The sequence below is a fragment of the Cucumis melo genome, chromosome 7, assembly GCF_025177605.1.
Source record: "Cucumis melo cultivar AY chromosome 7, USDA_Cmelo_AY_1.0, whole genome shotgun sequence".
NCBI classification, from domain to species: Eukaryota; Viridiplantae; Streptophyta; class Magnoliopsida; order Cucurbitales; family Cucurbitaceae; genus Cucumis; species Cucumis melo.
In genome coordinates, this window is record NC_066863.1 from 14503081 (window position 1) to 14519854 (window position 16774).

The following is a 16774-nucleotide window of genomic DNA, read 5'->3' on the forward strand; positions in this document are numbered from 1 at the left end:
GATAAAAGGAAAACAAAAGGTGAATCGAGTTGTTGATGTTGATGATAATGAAACTAAAGAATAGATTAATAGTGATAGTAGTGAAGAAGATGTAACAAAAGAAATAGAAACAAAAGGAAACAAAAGAAAAATTAAGGAAAAGCAAAAGGAAAAAAGTGGTGGGGACCAAAAAAAGCCAAAGGTTTCAAACATGCTATGGAGCAACCAATCTCAAAACAAGAAGAAACTAGCAAGAAGAAAGAAAAAGGAATTTCAACTCAAGAATACTTTGATTTCGCTCCATCCTTTGACCTAAAAGTTTCTTAATATTTTAGAAATGATTTATAGTATTTGTAAAGCTTCAAATCTATAAATTTTAACTTTTGAACATTTTTTTGTTTTGTTCTTGAGTAATTTGTATTTCTTTCTACTCTAGTTTGTAAGTTTCTTATTAAATCTGATCATTGTACTTTCAAACTATTTTCAATCTTAATTTTAGAATCATAGATACACAGAGATAGAATATTATCATCAATTATCCCTTGATATCCTACACTGTCGTGTAAAACATATAACAGGATCATTTAAATGAAGTCTTAACATTATTATTACTATCGTGTAAGACGTAAAAGAGAATCATTTACATTTAGTATCATGATCATTTAGATTCAGCAACACTATCGTTTAAATGTATAACTACAGCTTCCTACACGATCGTTTAAATAATATACTACATGGTTGTGTAAAATGTTTAACAACATTGTTTACATGTAGCAACGTAACACAATTGTTTAAAGTTGAAGAAGATCATTGATGTTGGTTCAATACCAACATCGTTTTCATCTATCGTAGCGACTGTATAAAGTGATTAAGGCTACGTGGAGATCATGCAAAGAGTCTGGTGTTTTTATGTGTTGTAAATAATCAATTCGCATTTATTAGCCTTTCACTAATTAACACAAACAAAATTCTTTGTTTTCAGATCCTTCATCTTCATTTAAAACCCGTGCTCTCAAACCATTAGGTTTAGGGTTTGCAAACTTTTCCTCTTAAACATTTGCCTCTAACAAAATGTGGTTGATGTTGCTATTTCAACCAAGAATAATAAGATCGAAAAGAGGAAGGAAAAAGCGTGTAAGATGCTGTGAACATGAAGATACTGTGAAGGTTGGCTTGATCCTCTTCAACAAAGCTGTGATGATCATTCCAAAAATGTCTAAAAAAGACTATGGTAAGCTCTTATAATCTACTTCCTTGATTTCGAATCTTCTTCTAACTCCAGATGGAAAACAATGAGTTACAACCTTCCACATCCAGATGGAAGCGAATGGAAGTTGGGTTTAAGAAGGGAAGATAAGGGCTCGAAACTCCTGTTTTCTTGCTTGAAATGCATGTAAACTTTTATGGATGGTGAAAATTGTACACACATTTTGTCCATGAACATTTACATTTCTAGATCCAAATGGAAAGAAATGGAAAGTGGGTTTGACAAAGGAAAATAACGACTCGAAAAATCTAGTATTTTACAAGCTTCTAAATTCAGATTCTGCATCAAACGTTTACATTTCTTAAATATGTATTTTACATGTAATAACGTTTATAATAAATGTATAAACAATTTTAAATATTTCTCTGTATTACACTTGTTGAACATTAACATCTAAACGTTTTAAATTAACTACAAAATTGTTTAACTTTTATAACATCACACACATATTGTAAAACAATCGTTTAAAATAATGAACATAAATGTTTCTTTAGATGTTGTTTCGAGATCGTTTAGATTTTAATACCAAATCGTTTACTTAGATAAATGATCATTTATAGTATACTACATGATTGTTTATGGTCAACAACCCAATCGTTTAGATGTTATTAAAAGATCGTTTACGGTTTAGGGTTTATTGTTTAGTGTTTAAATGTAATGACAAAGTCGTTTAGATGTAATCAAAGATTGTTTTGACTTTACTAAACAATCTTTTAGATTAATTAACATGATCGTTTTGACATTATTGGAAGATCGTTCAGATCTTATTCCTATATTGTTTACTGAACTAAATGAAAGTTTAATTTTAGCAACGCGATTGTTTAGATGCTATACTAGATCGTTTACATGTAAAGACAAAGATCTTTAGTGGTTTAAAGTTTATATGTAATGACAACATCGTTTAGATGTACTCAAAGATCGCTTTGACTTAACTACACGATCGTTTAACATATATTACCATCGAGTAAAACGTATAACAAGATCATTTAGATTTACTAGCATGATCGTGTAGGTTTAACAACTCGATCATTTAGGGTAGATAACACGATCGTTTAAATGTTATTAGAAGATCGTTTACATGTAAATGAAAGATTGTTTACATTACAATATATTATAGTATCGTGTAGATTATTACATAATCTTAATCGATTGTTTACCCTTATCATGTACTAAAGCCCGCTGACACGTTAATAAAAATGATTTCAGTTATAAGATTAATGGTAAGCTCTTATCAAATTATGTGATTCAAGAGCTTCTCTGCAAGGCAGATAACATTTACATGTAAAGGATGTGTAGTTTACATGTTTTGTAACATTGACTTGGTCCTCTTCACCGAAACTGTGATAGTGATTCTGAAAATGTTTTGAAAAGACTATGGTAAGCTCTTATCTACTTCCTAGATTGTAAAGCCTCTTACGACTCCAGATGATGGAAAGGGCGGGTTATGAGCTTCCAGATCTAGACGAAAGAAAATGGAAAGTTGGCTTGACAACGGAAGATAATGGCTTGGATATGGAAAGTTGGCTTGATAATTGGCAAATAAGGGATCCAAAACTCGGGTGTTTTTGGATGAAGTGTTTATATGATTTTTGGATGGTGAAAATTATAATTAAACACATTCTATCCATAAACATTTACATTTCATCGATGTCTATTTTACATGTTCAATAACATTTATGTGCAATGAAAATTTGGTTTGATGAAGGCAGATAGCATTTACATGTAATAACGTTTACAATAAATATATAAGAACTTTTCAGTATTTCTCTATTTTTATACTTGTTAAACATTTACATTTAATCGTTTTGAATTAACTACACGATCGTTTAACTTGTATAACACTATTGCTTAGATATTGTAAAACGATATCATTTAATATAATTAACATTATCATTTGGATGTTATTAAAAGATCGTTTCAAACAAATTACTAGATCGTTCACCTAAATAAACAATGATCGTTTACGATAGTGACAAGATCGTTTACAGTTTATCATTTAGATGTAGTCAAAGATTTTTTTACTTAAATAAACAATCGTGTAGATGAATTAATATGATCGTTTTGATATTATGGGGAGATCTTAATTGTTTACTTACCTAACAATCGTTTATTTTTAGCAACATGATCATTTAAAGTGTATCATTTACATTCAATGACAAGATCGTTTAGATGTTTTCAAAAATCGTTTTGACTTAATTACACGATCGTTCAATATATATTACAAGATCTTGTAGAATATTAAACAATCATTTACACACATTTTTTACAAAAACACGCTGACATGTTAATGAATGTGATTCAACACTTTAAAAAAGCATGCAAATTTACAATCTTGCCCCTTTGGTAAAAGCAAGCCAAATACGTATTGTTTTCTTCATTTTTGCTTACTTCACACTGTTTTATTTCACTTTTCCGCTCAAACTTTTCCAATTCCCTTAATCATTTCCTCTCAAATGTCCATTTTCCTCTTCAACATCAAAGGTATATTTTTATAACTCTGATTTTTTGTTGCTTAACTATGTTATGACTGATGTACTATCATGTTATGCTTCGTCTTCTTTATATTCAAATTCGTACTGTTGTTTAGCTTTTCCTCGCAAACTTTTCAAGTTCCCTTAAACTTTTATTCTCAAGATTATTAAACGTTTCCACTTCTGTCTTCAACAAGAAAGTTGTGTTCGTGCAACTATGACTTTTTCTTGATTAATTATGTTATGAATGATTTACTTATCATGTTACTCTTTGTCTTCTATATATGTCTGAACTTGTACTCTCGTTAAGCTTTTACTCTCAAACGTTTCCAATTTCGTTAGTCTCTTAAAATTGTTAAACGTTTCTATTTATCATTACTTGTTGATTAATTCTGTTATGACTGGGTTACTGTGTGGATTAAACGATCTGTTATGTCAAATAAACGATACTTTAACTAGACTAAACAATTGTATACATTTTTTGAACGATCATGCACATACTCTACACGATCATTTAGAGTTATCTAGACAATTGTGCACATATTCTAAACTAGAGTTATGGGTTTACATCAGTTTACTTTTAGGGTTTAGGGTTTAGGATTTTCTAGACGATCGTGTACATAACTAAAATATACTATGATCATTCTTTTTAGGATGGCTATACCTGGAAAAAAATTCTTTCCTGCCATTGTCTCGTGCCAAGTCCACAAGATTAACACTCTTATTAAGACTAACACTCTTATTAAGCATAAACTGACCAAGGAACGGTTGCAGATGTTCCATAAAATAAATTTTGATCCATTACTGATTATGAACATGTCTTCAATGGCCAGTTGATCTATCATTTCTTGTTGAGGCAAATCCTTGAAGAAGCTAAGGCAAATGGAATCTATTTTTCTATTTTTGGGCAAAAAGTCCATTTCACCCAAAATGAGTTCTACATCATAATCGGTTTGTGGCCAATTAGTGTAATATTGGATAAATATTAGATTTTATAAACGATAGATATGTTGTGAAGGTTGTCTTAGCCCTCTTTATCAAAACTGTGATGGTGAGGAAGGATAAGAAAACACAATTCAATATGGATGCTTTTAGAAGATTTGATCATGAAGAAGTTCTTAAGAATTTTGATTGGTCAACTTTCTTCTACACTCGTTTGCTTAACAGTTTGAAGACAATTCTACAATGCAAAAAGGAAGCATACGAGTTAAAGAGAGCACAAAGTTCCAAAGCAGTCACATACTACAACATAAAGTACTACATGCTTGCTTTTCGGGTAATTTTTTATTTATTTATATGTTTTAGATAAATACAAACTAAACATCAAACATTAATTTAAGTGCTATAGGTGTGGGCTTATGAAATGCTCTCAACTGCAAGTGAGCACCTGGTCACAAAAAACAGAAAGGGATCAAATATTGAGGTAGAGTTGTACACAAACTCCATCCTACAAAATGTTAGAGAAAAATATACTCCATAACAAAAATGTAAGTATAAATTTTGAGTGACCGTTTTACAATAGTTGCACGATTGTGTACCTTTTTGTGAACGATCATGTACCTTGAGACCACAATCTTGTATCTTTTGATAGATGATCGTTTACCTTAACGTACGATTGTTTACCTTGGGTATGTGATCATGTATCCTATAGTCAACAATCATTTACCTTAAGTGATTTTTCCCTGTATGTTTGTTTGTTTGTTTTTTTTTTTTTTTTTAGTTTAAGACTAGCTTTGATAAACAATGTATTAACAACTATTTGACTATATCATTGCAGACTGTTGTTCTACCTAAATTGAAGCTATCGCCCCAAGAGAAATGTTTTAACGAGGGTTGAATTCAAGGGGTTGATAACATGGATATTGAGGAGGATGAATCAATGCTAGATTGTAACAGTAGTGACACCAGTATTAATACTTCTGCTGATGGTATGAACAATCAGTCATCTAATCACGATAACTTGAATAATTTGCAATCAATCTCATCTTTATTGGTTCAGTCCAATGCAAATATTGGTGGGGTTACTTCTATTATGCAACCATCACCACAAAGAAAAGAAAGGCAAACAATGGTTGACCAACCTGAAGCTAGTTCCAACACCAACAACAAATATTCCAGATCTAATGACAAATTAGAACAAAGTCATTCAAAATCTTACAAAAAACTAAACAATGAGATCAATGAAGTTCGTAAGGACTTATCAACATTAACTTCTATAGTCTGTAAGATGGATGATGTAATTAGAAAGAAAGCATTGAAGTTGTCTGAAATAAAGCAAATGTTCGAGAGTTTGGTCAAAGTAAAGTTTGATTTTAGAAAATATTTCATTTTTTAGTTATTTAGATAAATGATCATTTAAGTGAAATAACCAATCGTTTAAATTTTCTTAGATGATTGCTTATTCCATCTGAACGATCGGTCACCCATTGCCAAACGATCGTTTAAATATATGCTACACGATCGTTTGCTTATGTATACGCGATCATTTAGTAACCAATTTTTTTAATTATATTTTCCTTTTTCTTTATTTATTAGAATTAGAATCAGAATCAACGGAATGATGATATTCATCACATGCACGATGATCTTCGTGATGATTTTTTATCATCACAATTTTGACAAGAATGATGACCATCACAATAACGAACATGTGATCATCACTGAGGGTCCATCTATTCAAGAGTCACATCCTCAAGAACGTACTGTAGAAACTCAAAAGTTAATGTTTAATTTATTATTTACTGCTTTATATTGTTTAAAATTGCTTAGATTTTAAATAAACAACAATTGTGTTTTTCTTTTTCTTTTTATTCTTTTGTGTAGAGAACAAAAAAGAACATCGCTTCAACATTAAGAGCAGTCAGGGAGTGATATTAGCATAGATGGCAAAGATGCACAGTTGCTATTGTAACGACCCAACTTTTCCGGACTAAGCTGAGGTCACTACCAAATACCAAAACTCGACCATTCAACGTAAAATTTAAAACGGACCAGATACGATTCATTAAAACAGTATAAACCTTACAAAAGACAGTTTCGGGCCCTATTTTAAATAATTCAAAAAGAAAATCACAAAATAAAATGTCAAGTCACCAGTCCAAAATAACAGTCAAAATATCTTGACAAAATACATAGCGGAAGCGAAAAGAAAACCAGACGCGTCCATATGGCCTTCACGCATCCTTCCTGCCTCTCGTCGGTCTGCCCCTCGCTGTACCCCTACCTGAAAAGTTAAAGAAGAGAAAGGGTGAGTATAAACATACCCAGTAAGGGACCCACTACTGGGCCCGTTAGGGAGCAACAGTTAACTTCCTATTCGGGGGTACCCTACATAACAGTCTAGTGGTTCCGTAGAACGCACATATCAGTCTAGTGCTCCCGAAGGATGCACATATCAGTCTAGTGCTCCCGAAGGATGCACACATCAGTCTAGTGCTCCCGAAGGATGCACATATCAGTCTAGTGCTCCCGAAGGATGCACACATCAGTCTAGTGCTCCCGAAGGATGCACACATCAGTCTAGTGCTCCCGAAGGATGCACATATCAGTCTAGTGCTCCCGAAGGATGCACATATCAGTCTAGTGCTCCCGAAGGATGCACACATCAGTCTAGTGCTCCCGAAGGATGCACACATCAGTCTAGTGCTCCCGAAGGATGCACATATCCGTAAGGTACACTACCCCATAGATGAAGCTAACCGTTACCCCTCAGCCCTTACCAAACTATCTACATCAGTCACATCTCAACGGCATTCATATTACAGTCCCGCCATAGGCTTTGTCAGTCAGATAGTATAGGTTTAAACATCTACACCCTCAGTTGCTATATGCATTACCGATTCGTACACCAATAGGAAAACCCTAGGCCCAATCGACTAACCAACCAAAACCGGACTCACTGTCCTTCCCCGTCCAAACTCCATGAACCACATCCAGACCAGTGTTTAATACATACTAACCGTAACTTTAAGGTCCATCAACATATAATTTCAATCCACAAACAGCAGTCACAGTATATTTTCATCAGACCGAAAATAATATCAGTACTTAACAGTCAACACGCATACAGATATTCAGTACAGTCACTAACGTGTAATCCCCTGTGGATTACTACGGTTTTAGCCTGGACTCGGGGTCCAGTAGTAGGAAAACCCTTACCTGAAACTCGGGTATGCCCCTCGATCGAAAACCACGCTCGACAGATCTACCTAACGAAACACAAAAGTTTTAGTTGGTGAAATCAGTAGCAGTTGTTTTAAAAGGTTATCCGCTGACTTACCCAAGGAAAGGAAGCTAACTCCCACCAGGTCTGCCGCGGAACCCGAGAACTTAAGCGTCAACTCTGCACTACCTTCAAGGAAAAGAAGTAGGGCCATATCTTAATCCAACATTCAAACTCGAATCGGACGAGGTAACATTAGGGAATTCATCAAAACAATCCTTATCGAAGACTCACCGTGAACCGAAATGAAGGAAGGAAGGCTTAGGTGGCTCGGCTCGGCTCAACTCGGCTCGGCTCGGCTCGGCTTGGTTCGGCTCGCGGCTCGGCTCACTCGGCTCGCGGCTCGGCTTGGTGCGGCTCGCGGCTCGGCTCACTCGGCTCGCGGCTCGGCTTGGTTCGGTTGGCGGCTCGGCTTGAAGCGGCTGGCGGCTCGGCTTGAAGCGGCTGGCGGCTCGGCTTGAAGCGGCTGGCGGCTCGGCTTGAAGCGGCTGGCGGCTCGGCTTGAAGCGGGTTCGGGTCGGGTCTTTGCAGCGCGAAACGGGCAATCGCGAGCGGTGGTTCTCCGGCGTCCGACGACCGTGACGAACGACAGCTGGAAGGCGTCCGACGATGGAAACAAACGGACAGACGGCGGTGGCGTTGGCTGGGTGCGAAACGGAGATCCGGCAAGCTTCACGGCTGCGATTGTGGGCTCGGGTTCACCGGAGAAGAAGGAGAAGACGGCTGCTGGCGGTTGGAGGCGGAACGGAATGGATGGAGGCCGCGGCGGATGAACGTCGGTTGTCGTCGGCGAGAGGCTGCAAGGAAGAAGAAGGAGAAGAGAAGGAGAGATGGCTGTGCGCGAACGGCGGGAGAGAAAGCGGAGATGGAGGGTCTGCGCGCGCGCGAGGAGGAAGAAGGGAAAAACGAAAGAAAAAAGGGGGGGGGGGGGGGGGTAGGCGGCGCGGTTAGGGTTTTTTTTTTTCTTTTAAAAAAATTTAATATATATATATATATATATATAATCCTAAATAAATTTATAATATTAATTAAATTAAATTAAAATAATAATATATATATATTAAATAATAATAATAATAATAATAATAAAGTAATAAATATAATATATTAATAATATTAATATTAAATAAATAATAATTTATTTTATTGTTTTATAAATAACAATATTTCTATAATATTAATTTATAATAATATTTATAATATTAATATTATAACAATTAAAATAAATATTAATAATAATAATAAAATCAATATTATATCATTAATATATCAATTTGCACTTTAAATAAAACGAGAAAAATTTTACCTTAAAAAAATTCGGAGCGTTACAGCTATTAACTATAAGTAATATAGCAGAGAATCTGGACATTCATACTCAAATAGTAAAGGAGTTGCCAGAAATGATTGAAAGTCTTCCATTGGTAAGCCAACCACTTCCACTTTGTAAGATTTTACCATTAACTACTGTAAAAAACCTCGCATTAGTTCCATTGGTATGTCTACCTTAGGAACAAACTTCGACAAATCACGAAGCGCATGCAACAATTTATTTTAGTTGTTAATCAAGAATTTCAACTAGTATGTATAAATGACAATTGTGTAGTTCTTTGCATTAATTGTTTGTTTCTTATCTAATATTAAGCATTGTAGGAAATACCTAAACAACAAACACTGGTAAAGAAAAAAGAAGCTAGTTAGATTGTCAAAACTTGAGGATATGAACAAAGCTTTTGATGGACAACAAAAGGTTTGAGATTAAAAAAAATGATGAAGTAGTTATTAAGAAACCATTTGATGACCAAAATAAAAGTCAAGTATAAATTCAAAAAAAAAAAAAAAAAAGATGAACCACTAACTGAGAAACAAACTTTGACAATTGACGACATGCAACCATCTATTTTGGCTGAAAATGAAGAACCTCAATTGGAATGTAGATATAAGAACTGTGTAGTCCTTTACATTAATTGTTCGATTCTTATTTAATATTATGCATTCTAGAAAATACCCCAACAATATACACCCATCAAGAGAAGGAAGCTAAATAAAACAGATGAAGATGAAACAATTACTAAGAAACCAGTTGAGGTTCAAAAGAAAGATGAAAGAGTGACTCACAAACCAAATGAAGTTGAAAAAAAGGATGTAGAACCTGAGAAAATGGTTGAGTCTAGAAAAAAGATGAAGTAGTGCCTATTCCACAAGTTTATCCACTCAGACCACCTACTGGAGTCGTATTAAAACCTATAGTACCTGTTCTAGACATTGTATTGAGAGACGTAGATAGATATGATCCCATGTGGTCAGTGGATCCAAAATTGTGGAAAGCATACTCAACATGCAAGAGATCTAGAAAAACAAATAATGAAGAGAGGATTGTAGTCTTCTAATTCATAAAAAAAAAGCATTTTTCAAAACGCTTGAAGAAAACACATAGATAATAGGAGACGTAAGTACACTTTCCAAATTTTATTTTATATGTACCACAACTACACGATCGTGTACAACATTCTATATTTAACTAAACGCTCGTTTATATATAATATACGATTGCTTAGTTTTGAAAAGAATGTTGTACACTATCATTTGTATTTGCTAAGCGATTGCTTGAATTTTGATATGCAATCGCTTGTATTTGCTAAAAGATCGTTTGTATTTTTATAGACCATGGATACGTTATTGTATCACGTGTAGAATAAGATGTTATCAAGAAAGCATCTTTGTAGGTCTCATTTTGCAATAATAGATTCGTCATTTATGATTAATTATTCTTCTTTAAACTTTTTTTGTATAGAAATTAAATTGCACAATTATATTTTGGCTAAATTTTTTTATTTGTTATTTAAGTCTGACATCAACCTTGAACCAGTGCTTAAAAGAACGGTTTTTTGATGATCGTGTGTTGAATGAAGAGAAAGAGGATGTTGAATGGTTAGACCAAACTACACATATTGCTATATAGGGGATACCAGGATTAATTTACTATTTTAATTTCGCTCTTGGTGAACTTGGAGATAAAGTAGGATTGGCAGGTGCTGACTACGTGATTGGCTGCATCAACATTAGAGAACACTACATGGCTATTGCAGCTGACTTGAGGAACTACAAGATCTTTGTGTTTGACTCTATGCTTAACTATGTTGAAAATGAACTTGTTGATGAAGCTCTTGCAATACATGAATGATGCATCCCCTAATTGGTTATGGCTATTGGACTGCACGTAACAATAAAATTGCAAATTAGGCACTTGGCCAATAATGAGATCCAAAGCCACATCGCAACACGGTATGTCATTAGATTGCGAGATTTTTTGTGCTAAATTTGTGGAATGCCTTGTAACAAATTCAAATTATAATTGTTTAGATATGAAAAATATTGAAACTATTTAGACAACAATATGTGAGAATTTTTGGCAAGTAGATTCTTTTGGTAAAATATTTGTTTGGTTTATGATATGCTTGTACAATTTTTACTTTTTAATTTTAATCATCTTTGATTGAATGTTTGTATTTGTTTAGATACTTTTCAAAAAACAATCGTATAAATATATAAAAACGATCGTGCATATAAATCTAAAAGATTGTGTATATAGGTCTAAATTACGATCGTGTATACAAATCACAATAAAAGTCTAAACGATTGCGTATTCTATCAAAATAAACCACAACGATCATCTTGAAATGTTTACACGATCACGCAAATAAACGAATTTGATTGTGTTAACAAAGTTAAACGATCGTATAATACATCACATAGACTACCACGTACTTGTGTCAAAACGATCTCGTAACTAAAATTTAAACGTACAGCCATCAAGCCTAAACGATTATGTGGTGCACATCACACGATCGTGTAGTAAACTCTAAACAATCATATTAATACATGTAAACAATCTCTTAACTAAATCTAAAGGATCGTCTTATTAAATCATCATGATCTTGTAGTCATTCACTAACTCCAATAACATACATTTGTACATACATGTATTAGAATGAAAGAAAAAAATCACACATTTTCATTAAATGTTCAAACTTTGCTTACAAATTCTACTATTGTGTCTTTTATGATTCTAGTTGGAACATCTTGATGAACTTTAAAGATTTAAGGTAATGTTTTCACGGCAACATCTTCAACTCTTCGATCCAAATGAGTTTCAATAGTGTAAAGACATATATGTGGATCAAGTTCGAGTATATAACCTAAATAGTCTATAGTATATGAATAAAGGTTGGGCGCTTTATTCAGAGAAACTATGGATGCGGTCCGCTTTCAAGTTAGTACAAACGAGGTGATCCTGAATCGTTCATGTAAAGACATGAAAGTGAGGTCATCCTATGTAAAGTGTTTACATAAGACTGAACCATGATATAGTCACTTTTACATTATAACGTTGTTTACTGTTTAAAACTGACTATCTCGATTATTGGTGACTTAGGTAACTTATTATTAATCTCGAGCTAACTATGAATTTCTATTCACACGAAATTATCCTTAGATCTGCATAGGTAAGGAAAATTCATTAGCATTGTTCCTTTAAGGACTGAATCCAAGTCTTGAACAAGAGGTCTACTCTCTCATTAGCCTGAGAGGGATTTGATTTATAGGTTGGACTTTAAACCAATTGTTCAATAGTGGATCAGTAGGACTTAAGGAGCAAGATGTAGTCTTAGGGGTAAAATGATATTTTGATCCAGCCAAGATTACAAACAACCTATGAAGGATTAACTTACTGATCATGGTCATATCAAATGGACATAAATATATCTATAGTGAAGAAGTACAATTATGAGACTTTAGTGGAATGACCCGTTAGTTAACGAATGTTGATTAGCTCAGTATAAAAGAGTTTAGCCAGTTGGATCTTGGAGTCCATGATCTATAGGTCTACTAGGTTCCCCTGCTAGCTCATATGGAATAAACTTAGAATAGTATGATGAAATGATTTGAATTGTTTGAATTACGCGATGAGAGAGAAACACACAAGTATATGTGATATAGTTGTCGAATTTCAGATAAGATATAGAGCTTAATGTCTAAATTGGATTTAGATATTAAAAATACGAATGCCAATTCATACTCGGAAGCTCGAAAATGATGGAAATAGTCAAAGTTGTAAAAAGTCAAAATGTTGACTTTTCGACTTTGAAAAACCAAACTTTGATTGATAATATATTCAAAAATGATTTGAATTTCGAGAAAATGAATGTGGATTCATGCTCGAGAGGTTAAAATTAGTCAAGACGGAGAAAATAGTAAAATGTAAAAATGTTGACTCTTGGTTTTAAAAGTCAAAATTTAACTTTCGACCAAATGACCATTTTGCCCTTTGACCAAAGTTAGTGAGAAAATTCAACGTTTTGTTGGATAATCCCACTAACTCTAGTGGGCTAGGTATTGTCTTTTAATAAAGACAAAAAGTTCACTAGAGAAAGTGGACTTTGAGTTGTTGGGCTTTGATGTTGTATGAACATGCATTTTTGCATGTAAATCTCTTATAAACAGGGCCAAAAAACTTATTTGATGGGTTGGTTTTTTAGTTGGGCTCTCATAAGAAATTAAGTTTCTTTTTCTTCTTCTTTACTTAAAAAGAAAAAAGAAAAAGAAATTCTCTACCAAGCCCATTTCTTTTTCCATCTCTTTCTCTCTCCCGGTTCTTTCATCCAATGGGTCCCACAACCTTGTCCAGAGTCCAGAGGATAGCAGGTCAACCTTACTGATAGTTCGAAGAACAATTGGAGCTTCAAATGTATTTTCAAAAAATCCTAATTTCAAATTATTTCTCGGTTTTGGATTCATGTTAATTAAGTGCAACTATGATAGAATTTTGATCCGATTTTTGTCATGCATGTTTTATTTCTATCAAGTATGATATATGTCATTGATAGATATCTATCATTGATAGCATAAGAGGAAGGAAACTGAAGGTCAAAATTGGCATTTTAAAATTTTTTTACCATATGATTGGTAAAAAAATTGCTATTTTTGCAAATATTATTTCATTGTACGATAGATTATATATATTTTCTAATTAATGCTATATGGTGCAACTTTTCCTATTTTGAATTTGATTGCTATATTTGGAAATGTTGGTAAGCTAAAGACGTTCCTATGTTCTCTTCATGCTCTATTAGCCAAATTCCAAATTCCAAATTTCAAATGCCAAAAAAAACTTAACTTGATTTTAAAAGCAGTCTAGAAAATATAAACTTGAAAACCATAATTTTAGAAAACAAAAATGAAAATGCAAATGAAAGCAAAAATTTAAAGTGTGCAACGAACTCTAATCTTGAGATAATTTCTTTTCTTATTTTTCAATTTCAAACAAAGAAGAGGTCGGATTTATTATGGAAGAGGAAGTTTATAATATGTAACAAATATCTTAACCAAGTAATTGTTGAACGATTGTGAAACATGTGTTTATGGTATAAATCTGTTTTTAATTAACGTCTTACAAACTATTCAAATAATAAGTTCTTTTTAATTGAAAAGAAAAGGAAAAAAACAAAAAAACATCTATATCCTACGAATAACTCATCTATTTGACAATATTGATAAATTCTTAAAAGAGTCAGTGATAAAATTTAAATCTCTACACCCACTTTAGGGTTGTTTGGATGACCTTTAAAAAAATTGTTTATGGTTGGATATGGTTGATAGCCCACTACTCATAAAAGTATAATTAACTTTTGTTTACGTACTCGTCACATCCATGTGCATCGTCTTAATGTCATAAACCCTCTCTATTATGCATATTGCGTTAGGTTAAGGTATGATCATGTAATCCGATATGACTTTTCAACAATATCATCCTCAAATATAATTTTCGTTTAACTGTCGAACAAAATATTTCAGAATTAAAATAAAAATAGAACGTACTAAAAGACTATATAAGGGTATCCTATCATAAAATAATTTACTTTTATTTTCATCTTTAGTCATACACCAACCACTTTTTACTAGAGTAATATGGGAGGTCCTCTCTATCCCACTTTCATCACTCGCACACTACAGAAAATTAAAATATTTAAAAAATAAAATAAAAATAAATTTGTCACATTTTAAGTTATGTTTGAACAATTAATTTGATGCAATATGTGCTACCTAGATGTCCATAAGTATTTTTCCTTCTATTATACTTCAAATGTGTCCTATATATGTAAAAAGAGTACGCAATATGATCTCCACCGTATGGTCTAAATTCCACAATACTGTTCTCTCCAATCTTTTGGATTTTCTTTTTTTTTTTTTGGGTCATATATATCACAACTTTCTTTTGTTTCTTTCTCCCATATGTGAAGGTAAAAATTCTATGTCACATTTGTTTCAAATTCTAATTGCATACTTTCTTTTGAATCTAACCACCAAAAAGCTTTCTCACCATCGTCTTTTTAATGCATATATGTGCAAGTACCAAAATGCAGATCAAAATGTTTTTCTTTTTATTTTAAAAAAGAGTGTAAGTTCATTATAAGTTGGTTGATTAATTATTTCAAGATTGGAGTCTTTCACTTTTTTTTTTCAGAGTAAAAAGAAAATAGAAAAATTAAGGAAAATAGAAAAGAATAGAAATCTATGTTTATTCATGATTGGATGTACACAATGATATCCATCTACAATAACCACGTATCCCACACATAAAAATAATGAATCACCGAAGAAAACCAATAATAATCAAAACTCCAAACACAATACCATACACAAATATTGAGAAGAAGTTATAATCAAGGAGAAATTAACAATCACTACAATTAACATAAATATCAAATATCAAATTTTTCCATTTCAATAATCAAAACCAACACCAAAATGGATCTCACCCCACCCTGTGTGTCGTTTCAACTCAATCGCTCTAAGCAAATATCATTGCCAAGAAAGCTCCGGCCACGGCACCACCCACCATCATTCCTCGGCTAACGCTTGCCGCTCCATTTCCTTCCGGTGGGGGTGGCGGTGGGCTTGGTCCAGGGCTGTTTGTTGGGACATTCCCTTCTGGTGGTGGTGATGGAGGAGACGAAGTCGGAGGTGAGATTGGACCCTCCTTTGGTGGCGCAGTTGGAGGCGAGCTAGGTGATGATGGTGGTGGAGATGTAGGAGGTGAAGCTGGGGGCTGGCTCGGAGGTGATGATGGTGGGGTCGAAGCAGGTGGTGGAGTGGCTGGAGGAGGGGTAGCCGGTGGTGGGGTTGCTGGAGGAGGGGTGGCGGGAGGTGGGGATGCTGCTGGGGGAGGAGTAGACGGGGGAGGGACGGCGGGGGTGGAGGGTGGCTGAGCCGGAGCAGCACCTGGAGCTTGAGCCATACAAGAAGTGGCAAATAAGGCTAAAAACATTACAAATTGGAAACCCATTTTCATTCTCTCTACCAAACAAAAGATAGAGAGAGATGTTAAAAGAGAGAGTATAAAAGGGTTTGCAAAGAGAGAAAAATTTAGAGAAAGTGTGTTTTGTGTGAAGTTGAAATGAAAAGCAATAGCAAAGATATATATATATATATACACATATATGTGTGTGTATGTGTATAATAAAAAAGAAAGAAAAAGAAAATTGAGAGAGTGGTGAAGTTGGAGGCTTGAAAGACAGCCTTGCCTTGTCTTTCTTCATCAATAATGCTTGAGATTCCCCAAATTCCTTTTTTAATCATTTTGCTCCTATAAATCATAATTACACACACAATTTGCACATTAAAAAAAGAACCTCCATCAAACTAATTACTCTCTTTTTTTTATTATTAATTATTTAAAACTTTTTAATTGTAAAAAGGTGTCAAAAGTTCCTAGTTTTTTATTACACTTCTCCAGGAATCCCATGTGAGGAAGTGCTCAAAGTCATATAACGGATACTC

The 16774-nt window shown here is 33.7% G+C and overlaps 1 protein-coding gene across 1 annotated transcript; it reads right to left on the bottom strand.

Annotated features, from left to right (window-relative positions):
* Positions 1–15785: 15785 nt before the first annotated feature.
* On the bottom strand, positions 15786–16280 carry LOC103495791 (classical arabinogalactan protein 9). The gene has a single exon (XM_008457454.2). It carries the CDS (start codon positions 16278–16280, stop codon positions 15786–15788), a length of 495 nt encoding a protein of 164 aa, XP_008455676.2.
* Between the last annotated feature and the right edge of the window lie 494 nt (positions 16281–16774).